The 21,200-nt window shown below is 41.0% G+C and overlaps 3 protein-coding genes across 4 annotated transcripts; 1 reads left to right on the top strand and 2 right to left on the bottom strand.

Annotated features, from left to right (window-relative positions):
* Positions 1–5,257: 5,257 nt before the first annotated feature.
* On the top strand, positions 5,258–8,061 carry RB195_014783 (uncharacterized protein; the record flags this gene model as incomplete). Its single annotated transcript, XM_013452723.2, has 10 exons — positions 5,258–5,392; positions 6,146–6,238; positions 6,349–6,408; positions 6,555–6,615; positions 6,671–6,729; positions 6,802–6,924; positions 6,975–7,117; positions 7,459–7,568; positions 7,773–7,906; positions 7,966–8,061. The coding sequence occupies 10 exons, from the start codon at positions 5,258–5,260 to the stop codon at positions 8,059–8,061; spliced, it is 1,014 nt and encodes a 337-aa protein (XP_013308177.2).
* A 339-nt stretch (positions 8,062–8,400) lies between these two features.
* Positions 8,401–13,965, bottom strand: RB195_014782 (uncharacterized protein; the record flags this gene model as incomplete). 2 transcript variants are annotated; one of them, XM_064205188.1, is made up of 8 exons in its annotated part: positions 8,401–8,487; positions 8,634–8,734; positions 9,822–9,900; positions 10,366–10,563; positions 10,624–10,713; positions 13,481–13,650; positions 13,729–13,800; positions 13,860–13,965. In XM_064205188.1, the coding sequence occupies 8 exons, from the start codon at positions 13,963–13,965 to the stop codon at positions 8,401–8,403; spliced, it is 903 nt and encodes a 300-aa protein (XP_064061068.1). The 2 variants fall into 2 exon arrangements, with proteins under 2 accessions (XP_064061068.1, XP_064061069.1); XM_064205187.1 differs by lacking the exon at positions 8,401–8,487 and having other exon boundaries at positions 8,571–8,734.
* Positions 13,966–16,951: 2,986 nt separating this feature from the next.
* RB195_014781 (uncharacterized protein) lies at positions 16,952–18,407 on the bottom strand (the record flags this gene model as incomplete). The annotated part of the gene is made up of 4 exons (XM_064205186.1): positions 16,952–17,137; positions 17,206–17,248; positions 17,959–18,146; positions 18,366–18,407. The coding sequence occupies 4 exons, from the start codon at positions 18,405–18,407 to the stop codon at positions 16,952–16,954; spliced, it is 459 nt and encodes a 152-aa protein (XP_064061067.1).
* Positions 18,408–21,200: the final 2,793 nt, after the last annotated feature.

The raw sequence follows: 21,200 nt of genomic DNA, 5'->3' as shown, positions 1-21,200 counted from the left end.
GGAGGACGAACCTCCGCTGTGCATCGCAGTTCGACGCCCAGTGTCATCTCCACGCCACTATGAGGCGGTAAACCGTTGTGGAGGGGACGGAACTTGGAACTTAGGTTTTTTTGATCCTTATCATGCAACTGAGAAAAATAACTGGTAACTAGGTAACTGCATAGCTTATATCCTTTCTTCTTCCTCTGTCCAGTTTTCTTCTCGTTGTTTCATTTGTTCTTGCATTGATTTCCTTATTTATTACTAACACTTATTTAGTTTTTTTGAGTTTTCATTCTCTTTTTCGTCTATTACATCCCTGTTTTACTTGATTAGTTTCCTTTACATTCTATTTGTTTTTTGTTTCTTTGCAGGCGCACTTCTTTCAAGATGATTAAGTACACTGCCGTTTTCATTTGATTCCCACCGTATCAAGTATTGACACAGTGCCTGGACACCCGCTTTAACCTCGCTACTGTTCTAGCTTTAGTAAAAGAAGAAACGACGTTATGTTACGTAATGTAATAGCGTCACCAGAGCAGAAGTGCCTCAGTAGCTTCGATTTAATTTTAAGTTTTTTTTTTTTTTAAGCAGAGGTTTGAAGTTGGAAGATGGTAAAATTCGGTAACACAAACGAGTACTCCTGCTTTCGCACAGATGAAAAACGGAATTTAAATCAAACTTTAAGATTCAATGTTCAGAAAAGTATTGATTGTCGGCGAATTTCGCACGTTTGCTTCCTGGGAAAGCGCTAGACCTAATTTTGAATATGAAAGGAGTTTGATTCCCCTTCCTGTCTCCAAAATTGGCTGAATAGTAGCAGAAAACTGCTCTTCCGAAGAAGAAATCTCGGAAGCAGGTCCAAAGACACCAAAAACAAAGTTGATTGAAAACATTTATAAGTTGAAACTTCAAGTAAAGTTATTTACATTCATTTGAGTAATCTCCACTATTTTTTTCTATGCGAATTGTGTTCCTTTAGCATCGATGTCCTTATCATATAATAACGTGATATAAGTGCCGATTATCGTGCAGTAGGCATTCCCTAACTAGAGCAAAGTAAGCAACACAATTACATGCTGGGAAGGAAAAACACAATGAAAAAATGAGAGTAAAGTCAAGAAGAAAGAGTGAAAAACAGGAACAAGAACAAAGAAACAAAGGGAAATGAAACTACACGTTAAATAAAGAAAACAATGCAAGAGCAAATGGAAAAACGAGAACTGAACACAGAAAGAGTAAAAGATTTTAACTATACAATTACCTGAAGTGATCGTCGTTAGGTGCATGATAAGGATCAAAAAGCCTGAATTCCAATCTCATCCCAGCTTGAAATTCGGAGACCATACTTCCTCTCTTTCATGGATTGAGGTTAATTGTGATATTCTCCTCGTCTGTTTTAGGGTAAGAGTGCGCAACGCATCGCAAGGAACTCATGTACTGCCTTTCCCTAAGATTATTCCTCTGAAACAACAAAGGAAGTAGCTACACGGTGTACCATTTTGAATTTCGCGGCGCGTTAGCGTTGGTCCAAGGGTTTAGAATAACGCAGATTAAAGCTATTTGTTCTCCCAATTGTCAGTGTCAAAATCTAGTACTTGCACGTCTCCATTTCCATTGCAGAATAGGAAGATCTAGCACTAGATCTTTGCCTACTCATCTATACTTCAAGCTCTTCAGATTTAAAGGCATCACCCCACGAATCTGGCGTGGTATGGATTTTCGTTGTAGTACAAATACATCGGGTCGTAGATTGTGAATACAGTGGTAGTTCCGCTCATCTCTCCCTACATCACTGTAAACAGACGGCTTCGGAACGTGGTTCTATTACAACGTACCACCCTTGCGACCGTCCCCGCCTGTGATTCGTCGAATGAAACGAATTGCCTATCGGGGCGTCCGAAAGGATTTTCGACGAATCGCAGGCGGGGGCGGGTCGCAAAGAGGACGCGTTACAATAGAGGACGTTGTAAGGAACGGCATTCCGAAGCCGTTTACAGTGATGCAGGGAGAGATGAGCGGAACCATCCCTGTATTCATAATATACGACCCGATATAGGTGTATTCCAACGAAAATCTACACCACATCAGATTTGCGGGGTGATGCCTTTAAAGCGCTAAGTTGACATTCATAAGTACTAAGTGTTTCAAGGTAATCTGGGACGGGAAAGTAATGATTAATTCGAACACGTAAATCTATCAGCCGTTTCTCCGATATGACGATGCGTCTGTAGTCCTTCATCTCTAGGTTATTAACACTCTCACGTCAACATTCGCCCTGCTCTTCCCTTCAACCAGCATTCCATTTCACGCAGTTTTTCTTCGTCTCATACTAGGTTCCCAGCTTACCCTATACTCTTACTAGAAAACGCTAGGAATTTAATTCGTCATCGTAGAACAAGATTAATATGGTTGGGTTAGGTCACTCCAGCCCTATTGACCTTGTTCAACAATATTATTCAATATTTTTTCAAATCCAGAACGTTATTGAATATTATTCAATATTCAATAACGTTCTGAGGTGAAAAAGAGAGGTATCTCACCTTCAGAAGCAGGAGAATGATCCGCAAACCCACAGTACGAATGTAAAAGAGGGGCAATTTTGTTCTATAAAGCTTAGACGAAATTCTAGTGAGCTATCTCCTTTGTTAGAGGGCGGATGTAGTGTAGCGGTTGGAGGTTCCGTTTCCTGCACGATCGATCGGAGGTTCGATCCGTCTTAGTGCTCACCAAGCCTTTCATTCCTCCGGAGTCGATAAATTGGTACCAGACTTGTCTGTGAGTATGAAAACACTGACTTGACATGACTTGACTAGCCACCGCAAGTCATTGTATAGGCCAGTTACGTGTCGGTGAACCTCAAACGATTCTGAATTGAAGTGAACGTGGGGGCACATCCCAAGCGGATTGATTAACCCCAGAAACTTTATCCTTTATCTCCTTTGTTGATTTTGTTAAGACACACATATGGTGTTTTCAAATAAATAAAGAAGTGCATGGGCAGGCGTGGACTCAACAAAAAATTCTGATGTATTTGAGACGCAAACTAAGCCTTTCATCCCTCAGGGATCGATAAATTAGTACCAGACTTGTCTGCGAGGATGAAAACACTGACTTGATCAGCCATCATCCCCTTGATCATCTGCCAGTTCCCCCAAGCACGCAAGACTAGAGGTGTTGTTTGCCTTCAGATTTCAGTGTCCAACATGCGAAGATTGTGGCAGTGGCGTGAAGGATAACAGAGATGTAGTCTTATCTATTTATGTCATGGTGATTTAGTGTGATGTGATGACATATAAATGTACGTCAGTTGCGTCAGCGACACCCTTATTGCTCAGAGAAAATGAACTAAAGGCATCACCCTACGAATCTGAGGTGGTGCAGATTTCAGGTGGAGTATTCGTATACGGGATGGGAGACTATGGAGATGGTGGTGGTTCCGTCCATTTCTTCCTAATTGCCGTAAAAGACGGCCCGAAAGATGCGGGGCCGCACAAGGCTGGCGCGCCCCAGTCAAACTCCCTGTACAAAATGGTGCGCCAAAACGCCTGAAGCCGTATCTTACGGGTCGTATTTTACAGAAATTAGGAAGAAATGGACGGAATCACCCCTCTCTCAATAATCTACGATCCCATATACGAATACTACACCTCAAATCCGTACCACCTCAGATTCGTGAGGTGATGCCTTTAATCGGGGCTCCAAGACCTAAGCATTAGTCTTGGAGGATCTATGACATGTAAGCTAAAGTTATTACGAGAAAAAAGGAAGTAAAAAAAAATCGAAAAATAAGGGCAGCACTGAGTGGCTTTGCAACTACATTTTCCCCGCGGTAACCGTTGCAAGCAACACTCTTCGCTGTTATCCCACCTCCATCCTAACCTTTACGCTCCACCCTCGAGGGGAACAACTCACAGAACTTCTTTGACCTTCATTTCGTTTTGACCCGACTATCCTAATCTGCATGCCGTAAATGGTTGCGCGGTAGTGAAAGCAATAATTTATTAATAAGGAACGAAGACGATGCTCACTATGGGCCACAAACACAGGAATGCCCGTTATTAATAAAATAGGCCCCATGAGCAATCGTTGGATAAACAAACTTCGTGGGCGGTCATCTCGATAAGATGACCACCAAAAATACAACTCTTCAATGTCCAATGTTTGCACAACGGATATATGATACTGTGCACAAAGTATAGCAAAACAACACAGAATTGGGGTCCTGATCCAAATGTCAGGACATATAGTAGGGTCAAAATGACATGCAACTCTTGCTGACACCACCCATCGCTGCATTTTGCGATGGTCCCATCTCTGTTCCAACTGCTACCTACCTGCGTCGTTTCGGGGGCAAACGCAAAATGCAAACGCGTGTACACATCATAAAACAAAAACAAATGTTGGACGATATGACCCTAACATCGATAAAGCATCGAAAAGTCTGTCAACAGAGTTCATAGCGACATGGCCGGGTGGCTCTGCGGTTTGATGGTTATTGAATGTTCACAGCCATGCTTTCAAGAACCACCAAACCGCAAAGCGCATGGTGACCACTGCACGTACTGCTGTGAGCGCTGCGAGCAGCGCAACCACACAGCACAAGAGCGGTACCACGCCGCTGTGAACTCTGCCGACAGCGAAACATCTCCGAACTATGATCAGTGGTCACCAGATTCTGCAAATCGTCGAGTGAAGTGTTTACTGTGCAATATGAACCAAACACATCTATTTTCGAAGCCGAAAATCAAGAGAAAAAACTATCTCGTAATCTTTTTTGGGTTTTCGAGTTGATGTTTTTGTTTTTTAATGGCTTAGTGGGGGATTCTATGTACTGTAGTTTATTCGTTGTATATATCTGCAAAGCTTATTGCATTTTGCCAGCTCATGTCTTTATGAGTATTTGTGTCCGTAGTTGTTGTGGTCAGTTTCTAGCCTCATACTATCCAGTAGGTGAAGGGAAACCGTAGAAGCAACTAGCCTGGTCTTAGCCTTCCGCATCCGTATTTCATGCACTTTGGAAGCGGATATTTTACTCCACTAATTCTTTCTATAGTCGTCTAATGTCTTTTCAGTGAAGGAAAAAGTTGTCGAAAGGCTTTTGCTGCGGGATGTGCTTAGAGTTCCTAAGTCTTTTTTAAACATTGCATTTTGTAGTATGGATGCTCGTGTATGATTCTAGATATTTCTAATGTGTTTGTCTGTTTATGATGTGGTATAGTATAGTCGGGTGACATGAAGGTCATTGACTGTATAATGTAATCGTTCATTATTTAGAATGCCACCAAAACCTTCGACATCTTACGAACTTAATGATAGAATTTTATGCAACTACAATGGGATTTATTACGAGGGGAAGATCGTAAATGTTTCTGTGGTTGATGGCGAACGTGTATTTACCGTGCATTATCAGGTTCGTCTGTTTCCGTAGTAAATTAATTACTCTGTCATTTGCGAGTAATGTAGAAAACGTTTATTCAGTCACATATTGATCCGTAGGTTGAAGGGAATTGGTGGGATATAACTAGTGTTTGGGGAATTAAGAAACAAAGTCTGTCATTCAATAGGTAGATATGAGCGTGCCGACATGGAGCGTCAGAACTGCATTTTATTTAGGAACTAAAGGTACTATGTTTTTAACCAAGGAAGGTTATATTTGACTATCCGACTAATGATATTATTAAAGGTATTCTCCGTACGAATCGAACCTGGCTAGCAAGCAAGAAGCCTCACCTTTTCGATTGCCTAAAAAGAGTAATGGTGGTCTGGTCATCCGTGAAACAAGAAAACTCCCACCATGACCCGACCTTTTTCTGCCGGCACCTACCCTACTTTATGCCCTGATAGGAATACGATGGGAGGGGGATAACGCAGTCGGTAAGGGATCCGTCGCGAGTACCCGATCACGTTCGAACCCGCCCTAACATCAATCAAGCCTTTCTTCCATTTGGGGAACGTCTGCTGTATAGGCAAACTTTTGTAATTCGATTCTTGGAAGCTGACCAAGAAATATCTGTACTGAGAATTATGTAGTTAAAGATTCTTGCCTCTTTGGTGTCACCCCCTGCAGAAATCGAAATACTAATAACTGCTACACTTCCTTGACTTCATAGCTCTTTTTTAAAATTAATTCTTTCTTTTTCTCATGTTAATGTGATGCTTTAAGGGATGGCACAAACGTCATGATGTCGACATAAAAGAAGGTGAAACCAGTAAATTGTTTCTTCCTTATACCGAACAAAATTTAGCTAGAGCAAAGGTAAGAATGTTCTTTTTTCATTTCAAAACTTTTTCTTTTGCAATATTGATAGTTTTCGATGTTTATATGAAAATGCTTTCTCACAATTCGCTAATCCAAAGTCTCCCTAGGCGGAGCTCGATAGTGCGAAGATTGAAAAGAAACGAAGAATGTCATCTAAAGCTAGTGTTGTAAGTACTTAAACATAGGTTTTCATTGCTTAATATTTTGTCCGTTCTCTTCCATTTCCTTGTGCCGACCTATCCGCTTACCAAATAAAATTATTAATAAATGAATATGAGGCAAATGTATAGGATAAAGAAATCTGCATTTATAGGAAACCGCTTCCAACGAGAGCACGGCTTCGACGAGCCCTCGAATCACACCACGTCGTGGAGGTACTCTATCGTACTACTAGATTAGTTTTCAAATGTTCTTATTGTTCCATTTCAGGAAGGCCTCTAAAAATTTCTTCCTCCATTCTCTTGGAAGAAGGAAAGTCTGTGAAATTTGTAAGTTTTATTTTCTTTTTCAGGCAAACCTGCCGTCTCTTGTACATGTCCCTTGGGAATTGCATTTTCCAGCATTATGGAAATCTGCCCAAATCTCTTCGTGATATTCTAAAGAAAGACAGAGACGCAGTACTGCAGCGTCGACTCTTAGCTAAGCTGCCTGCTGTATACCCTATTGACGAGCTTTTGCATGAGGTACTGATCATTCCATTCATTCATACCCTCTTCAAACGATAAAATTGTAGTTCCTCTGTACTCTTGACATGGAGCTGGAGTTTGATGGCGACAAATTAGCTGTTTCACATAGGGATGATATTAGTTCCAGTCGCGTCACTGCTCTCATTCGATCTTGTCAGATGATTACTGATTACTTCAATATGGTACTGGGGTACGCTATTTTCTCCAGTTTTTGCCATTTCATTGTTCACTCATATGTTTTTTTATATGAGAAGTTAAAAAATTCTTATATGGCTTAACTTTTCTAAAACTACTGAATTTGTTGTTGAAATAGGTCCCATGTCAATCGGTAACATGGTAGATTTCTTTGAATTCTGGATTATCTTTTTCAACGGAAAATGTCTATAAAATGTCCAACACAATGACATGCATCAGAAATCGCGAATTATTCAGTCGTTTGCAGTATTGCTTATTAAGTTTGTTTTCTATTGAATTTGCAATATTCGTGAGCATGGTATTTACTATATCTTCGCTTTGGATTGCTTTCTTCAGGAAACTTCTTCTATACCAGCCTGAAAGGGATCAGTTCCAATCTGAGCTCCTGCGTCTTCGTCTCACGAACCTGAATGGTGATGATGATCCGCGTAGGCGACCATATCTCGGTAATATATATCCACTACGTGTGCTTCTTCACATGTTCCCATTTTATCATTTTTGCCTTTTTTTGTTCAATTTTCCTGTTTACTCTCGCTTTTCCGAAGCTTTCTATACAGTGAGCTCTTCTAGCGTTGATTGGTATCGTTTTAAGCATTATTCATTAAGTTGGCAGCGGCCGTTTGAAAAAAAGGTTCTCTTGTATACTTCAGGTTCGTCACTATTGCCTGACGACACTGTTCCTGTAAGATTGTCGTCCGTTTATGGTTTGCCGCATCTGCTAAGACTATTTAACTGTTTGGCTGAGAAATTCGAAACTCTGCCATCCGATTCTGAGAGCATTCTTGTCAGTTTCTCTGTTGAGCTGATAATTACGTTTCTTCATTATAACTCCGTTAGTTACAGGCACTGAAGATAATGTCGTCAGACTTCGTTGCGTTCCTTGATGAGAACCGCGAAAAGTACTTCAGTGTCAGAAGGGACTACGAGGCACAGGAGTGATCGGGCAGCTATGTTGAAACATTCAGATTCTATCAGAGCAGAATGATTTGGTTATATCTAACGATTCGATTTTCTTGTGGTTCGTACCAAATTTCTGTCTTGGAGTGCTAGTAATAGTAATATGTCAAATTTCTTTCATTTCTTTTTTTTGAATGAATGACCACTACTTTCCTTATTTTATCGTAAGAAATGGTTTCTTTCTTCTTGTAGAGCATTGAGGTTGTCAAGCACTCTAAGGCGAATATGAATGACCGATTTGCACCACCGTACTGTTAATGGCGTTTTTCATTTCGTTATTTGTTGAATTTCTTGTTGCGTAGAAATTGTAAATATACTGAATTAGTTACGATCAGTTTTGATCTCAGATTGAACCTCCATAAATCTCTCCAGCATTGCTACCTGTGACATTTTTCTGACATTGAACGTCTAAAATAAAATATTTATCGTACAATTTACTGTGACAAAAGAGATGTGGTAATTATCGAATATTCCAGTGAAGGACACCACCTCTACCCGTCGTTATGTGCTGTAAACTCTTGTTGTGTATGCCGCAAGGTGCGAAAGGGTTGTACCTCGAAGGATTTGTGTAGTATCTTGTATTCCCGGTAGACAACCGGGTTTGCATGGTTCACAAGTAGTTCCGAAAACAGTTTCCTTCTGATTAGTGAATGATCTGAAATGAAATTAAAAAATAATTGAAATAGTTAGAATGGAAATTTCAATTAAATTAAATAGAAATAAATGTTTTTTGATTCTATCTTTGGGAATTACCAGTCATCTTTATTACGTAGCAGTCAGGAATAAGTGTTTTCTCAAGTGAGATTCAGATGCACCTGCACATGTGGTTTTAATTCGCAAGATTTGCCAGAAATCAGTGTTTCAAACTAATTTTACAGAAGAGACTTCTGGAGGTGTGATTCTTCCTTTCTACAGTTGGGTCAAAACTATCCGGTGTCTGTGCATTTACGTTCACAATTGCTCTTTTAATGCATCACCCACGGATCTGGCGTGGTATTGCTACGCGCCACTCTTGCGCCGCGCCCCCGCCTACGATTCGTCGAAACTCCATTCGAACGCCCCGATAGGCAATTCGTTTTATTCGACGAATCACAGGCGGGGACGGTCGCAAGGATGGCACGTTGCAATAGAACCGCGCTCCGAAGCCGTCTGTTTACAGTGATGAAGGGAGAGGTGAGCGGAACCACCCCTGTATTCATAATCTACTACCCGATGTAGGTGCGCTCCAACGAAAATCCATACTACGTCAAATTTGTGGGGTGATGCCTTCAAGTAGTGTTGTGGGACCCTACTTATCTGTTCTATTCGAGGGTATCTGGCGGTAGTTCTTTGGTAGGCTGAAAGCGACGTGAAGCACACTGCCATTGCGTAAGCGGATGCGCTCGAAGCGGCGCGGTGGAGCATAGCAGTTAGTATCCGAGAAGGACTCTTACTAGCAGCATTTGTCGGTGCAGTTCGCGATGGTTCCTCGTCGATTCCAACCGCCATATCCACCGCGTCGCTTCAGGCGCATCCGCTTACGCACCTGCGTCGTGCTTCATGTCGTTTTGACCCGACTACACTTCGACTGCAAACGAGTAAGCAGCGCACCAGGCTCCAGCTCCTTTTGATCCGACTGTAGTCATAGTGCATTAACGCAGTTGCTATTTTGTGGAGTAACATTCCTAGTTTGTTCCAATAATTGAGTGGTTTCCTCCGACCTAAGTGTTTCTAAAATTATCTGTACAAAAAGGAAAGCTTACATTGATCCGTTGTGAAATCTTCGGTGAAGTACGCTTCATCAAAGTCCACTATTTTCACTTGATCGCCCACCATGACCAGCTTAATTCAAATATTTTGAAGTTGAGTTCCGTTTATGCTGCAGACAACTTGTTGCTCTTCATAGGATATGACTTGTTTAAAATGTGCACTTATCACTATGTTTGAAATGAAAACTTGGTGATTGATAGTCTTGTCAAAACAACATGAAGCCTGCTGTAATTGCGTGGGCGGATGTTCTTGTAGAGGTACATTCGCTAGCTTCAATCAACTGTATTGCTTAGCTACAGCTCCACCGCACCAGTCCAAAAGAAACCTTTCACGCAATTGGGTCAGTGCTTGGGTCGTTTTGACTCGAGGCTACAGATCATTCAGTTGAACGCAGTGAAATCAGTCATATTCAATGTGTGCTGATAAAAAATACGCTGTACTGTACTGCCATGTTTTCTCTTTTCTGTTGTTTTTGAAAGTTTTCTGAAGTCCTTTTCCTCTCTGAAGTACTCGCCTTTCAACTTACAACAAATTCACCTGCTGTCTTCTGAAATCTTGAAGTCGTAGAGTTGGATTCTCAATGAAAAACGAGAGCAATGAATTGAAAAGGTGATTCCTTTGCAATAAAGACAGCTGTAGTAGTGAGAGTATGTCTAGCGGTGTGCCTTTCTCGGTTACTATATTCACGTGTTCAAGATTTCTTACTGGATCTCGTGGAATGCAATAGGAGACCAGCTGTAACGATTTAGAATGACTATTCTAAACGTTATTTCTAGACTGCGATAAGATGCCCACCTTTATCACATAAGGACTGTTTTGTAGCCGGAGAAGCATTTTGATTTCGCTGAGAAATCTCCGTAATAGTTCAAGTCGACAGCGTGATTCCTGAACTGTTGCTTATTTTCATTTGGATGACATAGCTAGCATGAGACCCTTCTGTTACCTTCAAAGTGAGAGAGCTGCACTTTGCTCTTCTATACAACAAGTAAAAGAACTTCTATTCATTTACGGGAGAAGGTCTTTTCGTTTTTGCTGGTGTCATTTCCAAAACATACCAATGGCAGCGAAATAGCTTTGCTACCGTTTTCTTGTACGTTTAGATAAGCGGAGCGGTGTAGCGCAGTCGTTAAGAAGAGGTTACGCTGCGGTTACAGGGACAATCAGATGTTTGAAGCCATCCGAGTCCCAGCCAAGCCTTTCATCTCCTCGGGGACGGTAATAGCTTTATCCCTTTATATAATTTGACAAATACTAGAAATCAGGCACAATTGAGATGTGCTTCATATGCGTGCGTTCTGGCTATGATAATTATTTTATTTTGTTGTGATATTCATGCTTTTTCTTCAGTTGGAACTATATAAGCTCTCTATTCTGAAGTTGCTCGTATTATGAAACTGACAATGCTGAAACCTCTTAGCAATTATATAGGGGAAGGAGTGTAGTTCGCAAATTTCAATGTGATCGAGCTCAATTTTTTCTAGTAAACTAGAAAAACACGCGTCATTGTAGCGCGCGTTCATAAACCTCAGACGAATTCTAAATTAAAGTTGAACTGCACATCTTCATAAGGATTGACCAACGCTGTGCGCTTGCTACTTTATCTTTTTTCTTTCATTTAAATGCGGTGTGTCAAGAAATTGCGATGTTGAGATCTTTTCACAAAAAGATGGTGTTAGAGATGCAGATCACAAATATGAAAACGACCAAAATCTCCTTAATTTTCTTGAAAAACGGCGTGGGAAAGGGCTCGTCTCTGGAATTTTGTGCGAGACACCTAACAATGGGCCACGTGAACTAGCGCAGGCATACATCAGCTCACTGATTGTCCTCTCGCAGATATTATGATATCTGATCATACTCCTGATCTCTCCCAAACCCTTGCATAATCGTGGAGATATTCCTACACCAATTTTGTGATATCACATATTGTCACTAATGATGCGCATTTTCTTATACTAATTATTTTTTCTGTATTATTTTGTAGTTGGGGTACTGGAGAGATTCTCCTTGAAGCTTTTCTGTTCGTTAATTGTGTGTCAAGCTCTGTCATCCAACATCGGTGAAGCTCCACTCCGGAGTCTTCCTTCAAAAGTGCGATCAAGAGCATGAATCCTAGTACAGCTCCCGGTAATGATTTTGTATCAGCAGACTTTTATGGAATGGTTACCGTCCTCTTTTTGTAGTCCTGGTACACCTTTCTTCAAAACGAGAGGATCACACACCAGAGGAAGACCTTATGAACTCTTCTCGTCTTTAAGAAATGTGACCGAGGGGAGTTTGAAAACTACCAGCCGATATGCTTGCTGAGTGTTCTGTACAAAGTGTACACGAAGACCTTCCTCACACGCATATAAATGACGTTGGGTAAACTCAAATCTCAAGAACAAGCCTGCCTCGGAAATACCGCCTGAACTTTGTCCTAATCTTTGTCGATTATGAGAAAACTTTTGACAACTTTGAAACGAATCCAATACTGTCAATGTTGACCGATAAAGGGGTGGAAGCATCGTATGTGAGAACACTAACCAATGCTACGACCGATGTATCACTACGATACAGCTCTTCCACCACCCTTTCAGAATACCTTGGAAAGGGGTACAACGAGACGGTGCTATATCGAAGGAGCTTTCATGGCTGCATTACAATGAAACGAAGTCGCTTGCTTGATAAGAAAGGTGTATACATGTTGATAGAAGACTCCTCTTGAATCCTCGTTTTCCACGTTTTCGTTTATTCGACATCGTTCTCTTTTCGAGAAGCACCAGTGAAGCAGAGACCATGTTCCATGGATGTTGCGGAAGCAAAGAAGAGAATAGGATTGCGAGTAAACAGAAAGAAGAGGCGGTTCATGAGTAATGTGTTCTGCGAGGACAGGGGAATATAACTTGAAAACTCCCAAATTGAGGGAATTTCATCACATGCGTACCTCGGACGCTCCACGCTTATGGAGAAAGACTTCAAGAAGAACTGAATAAGTGCATGAGAGTTGTATGGTCAGCGCTCGCATCTATTACGGGAGTTACGGACCAACTTTCGGCAAGGAGTTCCGTGCCTTTGTTCGACTCGACACTTCTTGCAGCACTCTTTTACGCAACGGAGGCATGGGCAGACACCGCTGCTATGTCTAGAGATCTACTTGCTAAACCAGCAGAGCCGTCGAGAGATGTTTTCTGATGTTTAACCGGCGCACACAACACCTAAATGGTCTTCGCAGTTCCGAGTTAAGGGAAATGTCCCGTCTTTGCGACCCAACGGAATATATATATATATATATCGAAGGCCAGGCCTAGATGAACAGGTCACATTATAAGGAAAATCGACGAAAGATAGACCAAAAGAACGTAAGAGTGAATCCCAAGTGATGCTAAGAGTCAGAGGTGGAGTGATGTTTTCGCTACACCGATGTATCAGCTGAGAGCTCAATTGAATACGGCTCAAGGATCCCATCAACATCACTCACGAAACTCGAGGACATCTTGGATGATGATGGCGAGGGAAAGGAGAGGAAAGAGAGGGAACTAAAAAATGATATTCTCGCCCAAACGTCCAGCGAAGACGGGCCATCTAGGTAAATAAGTATTATTTGGGTTCCGTTTACATTACTAATTATGAAGGTTGTTTTTTGGTTTTATAAGGAGCAAACTCAACTCACCCAGTCTTCCTCTCCAAAATTTGCGTGGAAACAATTTTGGAATGTTTGTCCTTCGAGATTGGGGCATTTAATTACAGTACTTCCGGATAGGGAGTAGACAGATTTGCTCCAACCTTCACCAATACTCCCATTCGCGTGCGCTTTCCATTTAGAACAATTCGAGTAAGCAGCTAAAATCCGACATTTTGAATTTTAGTTGACCAGTTCCAACGTTGTTCTTCACAAGTTTCAGGCTGGGTAGAACTTACGATCACTCTCTTTTAGAAGGAACCCATGTTCTACTTCTTGTAAATCTTCAAATAATGCTAAGTCAAGAGGATCTGAATAAATCCAGAGAAATTGTGGGAAAATGAGAGGAACAATTGGTAAAATGACTTACTCAGTGGAAGAAATTTGTCCTCGATGTGATGCACGTACTGTATCACATCATCTCTACATGAATAAACGAAGAGAACGGCAGTGGCTGTGAGAAGGTGTCTGTTCATGACATTCCTAGCTAGGTGTGATTTCTGCCCTGTCCATCAAAATATTTGCTGAAAAGCTGGACTGTCATGAAATTAAGTCCTAAAAATCGCTAAAGACGATAGCGTGTTTCTTTGAGTCTACATCGGCGTGCTTACAAGGGACAACAAGTCTTTTCTTTAAATTCTCATTCTACATTGCCAAGTTTCTTAGGATCATTTAAATACTTGAAGTCGGAAGTTTCCTTCGTTTTTTAAAGAGTTTATTTCCTGGTAGAATTAATTTGATGGTACGCGTATTCGTGAAGTGCTTACTGTTGACACCTTTCTTCGAGAGTACCTAGAAGATTTTTAGTAACGACATTTTATGAAAATTTCGAACACTTCCAAATTGGAATATTGTGCAAGAAATAGGATTGTTGGGAGAAAAATGAAATTTTGTTTAATTTAATAAGTGACTCAGTGAGGAAGAAAACGATCAGAAATTCAAACCCTTTCGGAGTATACAGAAGAGAAAAGGATTCTGCTGCATGAGGCACGCGGAGACGTTTCAGTTCACCGTGATGATATTGCGCGGTATGGAAAAGTGTACTACAAATTCACTGGATAAGAGTGTAAAGAAATCTTGCAAGGGCAACTGAAACTCAGGAGCGTTGCCGACTGCTTAGTGCTCAACAATGTTGTTTTTTATATGCAGTAGAAGTATTCTCTCAGAAATCTGATTACTATTGACAACAAAAAGATCTCGTAATTGGAAAATCGGAATGTATTCGGAATTCTAGATTTCCAGACTCTTTCAGGACTCTACAAAACACATACTCTGAAGCGCATAGAAAACTGGAATTCTGATAATCTGAAAGGAAGAAAATGTCGCTACTGATGACTACTGATGACTAGTTCCGAAACATTCCAGAAGTTGTCTTCCAAGCAATTCCATTACTGATTCAGAAACTAAACACAATCGTCTTCGTGGCACTTGAGAGGCTGATTTTTATCCGTTTGCAAATGAAAATTGACCTTCGCATAAAAGATATTCTTCGCAATTAAGAGGAGGGATTTGTTGCACTTTTCTAGAAGTGCAAAGCAAGAGAGCAAAACTGGTGTGATGCTAAAATCCCAAATCAAGACCTATCAAAAACTTGACAGCGATCGATTCTCTATTTGTTTTATTGTTCTTCTTTATCTGCTGCATTGCGTCAAAGATTTTGTTTTTATTATTCCGGAGATTCCTCAAGAGATTTTGCACTGCTGAGATTTTGCTCCGACATCATGCGTTACGTACCGATGCTGTTTTCCTCTAGAGGAATTGCATTTTTTTTCAAGATTTCTTCTGCACTTTTCCGTCCCTAATTAGTAAAAAGAACTGTTTTTGGAATCTGATAACCTAAAATGACTGCTAAGTAAGATTTCTGATCTGGTTATAATTAAAAAGTCCAATCTTGTCCTTATGGCGTAGGAAAATTTGTCAAGCTTCTTAATAAATGAGAATGAGAAAGATACGACAAGATCTTGTAGGATCTTAGCAGCAAGCAGACAGAACAGAACTACTAACTATTTGAAGCGAGTAGAGTGCATAAATTGTGGAGTTGATTGGACGATGCGGTGGCATGGATTTATGTGTGAGAGAGGGAAAGGGCGGCTGTCAAGGCGTATTCGCCTATCAATCATGGACGAGACGCTGGTAGGAGGATGAGCAACGTGAACGAAGTTGCGTAACTTAGTATTTCCGTAGTTAATGTCCATATCTGACTCATCCGGATATATCCAGAAACTGCACACAACCGCTACGCTACACCCATACATGCCATAACCCCTGAATAAGACGAGGTCATATGAACCAACGATGAGCTGGGTGAAGAAGAACGTGACCGACGACATTATCATCACCTTCAAAGGACACATCAACAACTTCTTTTGTCTGTGCTGAAAGCGTGAATTTTGACACCTCGCTGTGGGGTGCGAGGATGCGGGCCGAGAACGACGGCGCCATCTATCAGTGCTACTGTCACTACGGCGCGCGCTATCAGCCGTCACATCGCCAATATTTCAAATCCAAACAAGTCGATTTGAGTTAATGGACAGACGAGCGTATTCTACAGATGTCCGGACTGCACTTTTTTTGCAGAGAGAAGATGGATTTCTACAAAAGATTTCAGAAGCATGATATGGATTTCGAATAGGGTTTAGCGATGCTCCAGTCTTTTTCCCTAGCGTATTAATCGCATCAGACATTTGCGACGATGCTAACAACTGCATGTACTTTACTCGTTAAGTCCTGAGATCTTAGAACCGCTACTTTGCGTCTTGGAAATAAATAGGTTTTGAGACTTCTTTGCTATCTCTTCTGCTCAACCGTAGCAGAGAATGATGTTTGAAGAACAAAAGCTCTTGTAGCCATCTATGCAATATTATGTAGTATTATTAGTTTTTATGCAAAAATGCAGCCACCAGTGAGTATATCGAAAAACCTTTTTTCTTACATCGGGTAATAGACGCCCCAGTCGTTTGTCGCTTAGAGATGGCATCTCATTTAGGAGTACAGCAATTTACACATAAACATATCACAAGGTTTGTCGATAATTCATTATCGAACGAAAAAAATTAAGAAAAGACAATCATTACACCAAGTTCTACACCAATTTCAGCATTTATTTCGGTAGAAGAGGACGTGTCATATAATCATACAACAAAAAATCCAGAACTAAGCGATATCTCATTCGAAAAACTAGGTGTCAGTTTGTTCCGAAGATGTGCGATAACCTGAGTCCAGGATGACATTGACACCCTTTTTTTATAATGACAAATGGTCAATATTCCACACAGAAAACATTTTATTTAACATCAGTTCTACCAGTATGTCATGTTTGAAGCGACGAATTTCGATTCTCTAGAAAAAAAAAAGATAAAAATTCACAAAGCCGGGTGAGCTGCAACTTGCTGTTGCTGGGCAGGTGATCTGATTCAAACAGTCTCGGACGCATTACTTCCACGCCTATTCACTGCCAGTTATTTACATAGGATTTATCGGATTTGCGATGTATTCGTCATCAAATGTAAAGTCATAAGGGGTGTTTACGTAAAAGTTATAGTACACAATCACTACAGCAACGAAGTAGATCGGTAGAGCAATTCGGGAGAAACGATCCACAGAACTGATTGAATTCTGAGCGAGACCGAACGGATCAGTAGGGCGACCCTGAAGAGGTAGTTGCTCTTTGAGGAATACTAATGCTGTATAAGGATTACTAACGATTAACTGCTTACATTATTCATCATCCAGTAGTACAGTCGCCAACCGACACTATCTCTGGAAGAGAATGAAACATTCAAGAAGATAATTGTTGGGGAAAATTTCCTGTGAAATTTAGCTGAAGCCACGAACTGTTGGAATTCCTCAATAGTTGGTACTTGATTTCCTTCCATAGAACAAATAGAATGTTGTGGGGCCAAAAAACGTTTTCTTACGGAAACTTGTCGTACTCGGTGGTACATTGAGTGTCGCCCGCCATCACGCCGAGTCTGAACGGTTTTTTATTTAACGAATAGGAAATAGCGGATTACAAGGCACATATTTTCACCTAATTAATTGAGAGACCTAATTTCTTTATTTTATGTCTGAGTCCGAGGCTGTACATTTCTTACTTTTCTGGAAACTGTGATATAGAAATTTCCTGATTTTTTTTTTTTGAAAAGGCTTCAAACAGTGACTATGGAAAAATTCTTTGTCAGAAGGGCTAAAGGGGATGGTTCGCCAATAATATATCACCAAATATAAGTAAGTCACGAGAAGTGATCATGTTAATGGTTTGAGAGAATCAAATTCATTGAACCTACTATTCCATGATGGAGTGTAGGACTAGTTGTGAGAGGTTTCCTGTAAGGACGACGGCTGCTATAAAAGTATTTAATACAACACTGAACGTGGTTTCCATAATTTTTTTTTGTAAAAATCACTTCAAAAATGCATTTAGATTTGCTGATAGAGACCTCTAGGGTAAAAAAATAACTCAATTTCACCTCATCACAGCAGTCTTAGGGATTCTTCTTATAATCTGCCGCATCTTCTCTCTTTCCAAGGCTTGTATTTCCGGATCTCCAGTGTTGAACTTGGTGAAGTAGTGTACCACAGTGAATTCCACCATACAAATCAAAAGTGTAGTATAGCAAATCCAAATGTAGATGTCCAAGGCAGTGGGGAAATTAACCTGTATGCATTGTATAGAAAGTTTGTGAATTGAGCAATGTGCAATGTGCAAAGGTTAGGTTTTCAGGGAGTACGCTCGTTTGTTCTACTAATTTGCTTTTGCTCTTTCTCTTTTTCACTGTAACTTTCTGGAAATTCTATTTCTGGAATGAAACAACATAGTTTCAAGATAAAAACAAGTGTGTATTTATTACTGTTATTTGATTAACACACAACGTACCTTAGGAGCATCCGACTTACTGTCATTGGCTATCAAGACCATTGTAAGGACGGAAGTGATTCCTTCAATAGACTGAATTTCTTAAAACACCTGCAGCTTTCTTTAGGTGAATCGTATTTATTCATTTGTTTAGGTGAACGATGCCATGCAAGGAAGGAAAATATAGGAAACAAAACAACCAAATGCGTAAAAAAGAAAGAACATATTTTGATATGTGTGAAGAAGAAGTAAGTAAACTACTTTGTAATGAATCCGTCACATAAATTCTATTTTATCGCTTGTAGCGTAAGAAAGTGCAGAAGTGGGAAAATTTCGAAAATTTTGAAATTCTATGCATTTAGAGATGAGGAGATGCGTAACCCTATACATTGGCAATCTGGAAACCTAGGGAAGTAAATCTTCGAAAATCTCCCTCCCAGAGTTGCTAAGATTAGAGTGTTCGATCATTCAGCAAATCCCTAAACGCCAAAATGTCATTAAATTTTCCAGGAAAAACATTCTGGCTTCGCAGTTTGAAACTTCGGGGGGGATAACATTTGAAGAAATGGAGCTAAATTATATCATACCACGGAAATTCCAGCTTTCCTAGTGGAAGTATTCTTCATGCACATTTATAGGTAGGTCAAAACGATCTGGAAGTCGGAGCAGTTGCTTGTGTGTCTGCGCACAAGGTCTGATCGAGATGGGACCCCCGCTAGCTGCTGTCCGATTGCAGAGATGAGTGGAGCTGTCGAAGGCCTCCCATCGATAAAAACTGCACCGCTCCACTGCACTGCTTTGAGCGCAGCTACAAACGCAACTGCACCGAGATTTACGTCGTTTGACTCGACCATAGCACGTAGAAGATCCAAAAATTTCATGCATGCTTTAAATAGTGTTCGAATCAGAATTGAAAGAATGCCATGAACAAGAAAACTCCTAATCTCATGTTATAATTGCAAATAAAATTTACCGAATTGTAGAAAATCTAACGATGAGGTAATAACGAACGTACCCATTCCCACGCGATCTCCAGTGGCTTCACGATTTGTCCAGAAAGCCACCCAACAGAGAAGCACGATCAAAGTACAAGGCACGTAAAAATTCATCAAAAAGTATCCAAAATGTCTGTCAAAGTAGAATCGAACTTCTAGTGCAGAATAATTCCCTAAAATGACATTGATGAATTAAATTCATCACTCAACGAATCTGAGGTGGCGCAGATTTCAGGTGGAGTATTCGTATACGGGATGGGAGACTACAGAGAGGGGGGTGATTCCGTCCATTTCTTCCTAATTGCCGTAAAAAACGGCCCGGAAGATGCGGCGCCGCACAAGGCTGGCGCGCTCCAATCGAACCTTTTGTGGAAGATAGTGCGCCAAAACGCCTGAAGCCGTATCTTCCGGGCAGTTTTTTACGGAAATTAGGAAGAAATGGACGGAATCACCCCTCTCTCAATAATCTACGATCCCATATACGAATACTCCACCTGAAATCTGCAACACCTCAGATTCGTGGGGTGATGCCTTTAAATGAACCAATCTAAAAGTTCATTGGAAAATGCAAAATCGTACGATCACGAGTCATATTCGTCGAGTTGAAAACTTGAAATCCTGTCATCGAAAATTGCGGCAGATCCTTGATCCCATCGTAATCCATCTACATTCAGGTTAATCAGCTATGTCTGCCTTGAAGTTACTCAAAAAAACATTCAGAGCATGCATCCAATGTGAGTTTATTTTCATCCTGTTTATTATCCTGAGGGAAATTATTCCGTTCGCGAACTTGTGGATTACTGCTCTAAATGTTCGTGATTGTGTGTACCTGTACTCCTCTGTCGGTACCCATTACTCTCCAGTCATACAATAATTCATCTGAACCAAACGCGTATGATCCGAGTACCAACCGACAGGCCTGCAGTTGTGTAAACCTTGAGAATGTAGGTCACTCTTGACTGAACCTATTTTCAATCCTATCCGACCATCATGAACCTCTGAATCGTCAAAATTGGAAGAGGCTTTAGAGTATTGCTGAGTATTACACGGAGAGATGGATCTACTCTTATCGGACAGATCTTTTTCACGACAGTGGCTATTTTTGATAGAATAAGGACTACTTCATTGGATCGACAGTGGTTTTCACTTGTAATTTAATCCGCAGGTCGCTGGTTCAGTTATCTTCACAGGGCTGAAAGCATTCAAATGCTTCTGTAAGAGATTCCTGCGAATTTCGAAGAGTTTTCATGCAGCTGCAGACTACCCAAGATCCATTGAATCTCACCGTAAATCTAAGAAAACTACAATATGCCTCTGGTTATCGGTGGGTTAAGGCAGCTGTGCTCAAAACAGTGCGGTGGAACTAGCAGATACGATCGAAGTGAGAACCTCGTTGGCTCCACTCCGATTGTGAGATGAGGGAGCTAACAATGTGCTTACCCCGATCTAAAGTGCTGGCAGCCTAATACGCGAGTGCACAAAATTCCAGGTCGCTTTGACCTGAATTCACCCTGCCCCAACTTGTGGGGGGTACAGCAGTGATCTTTTCGCTTCCGGCCGAATTAGTTATAGTCGTGTCGAAGCGACATAAAGCTCGTTGCAGTCGCTAAAGCGGTTGCGAAAGAAGCGGTAAGGCGGAGCCACAGGTTGTCATCGAGGGATTGTGGGACCGTTGCGAATTGCAACGATGATGGTACTACTAGAGGTCCCGCCTCAGTCCTAACCCCTACCCGCTTCAATATTTTAAAGGCAGCATACCACGAATCTGACGTGGTGAGGGGATCCACGGGAAAAGCTGCACATGGAGTTGTAGGTTGCGGAGTCAGGGATAGTCCCACTCACTTATCCCTAAGCGTCCTGA

The sequence above is a fragment of the Necator americanus genome, chromosome V (genome assembly GCF_031761385.1).
Source record: "Necator americanus strain Aroian chromosome V, whole genome shotgun sequence".
NCBI classification, from domain to species: domain Eukaryota; kingdom Metazoa; phylum Nematoda; class Chromadorea; order Rhabditida; family Ancylostomatidae; genus Necator; species Necator americanus.
This window is presented reverse-complemented; position numbering and strand designations above follow the sequence as displayed.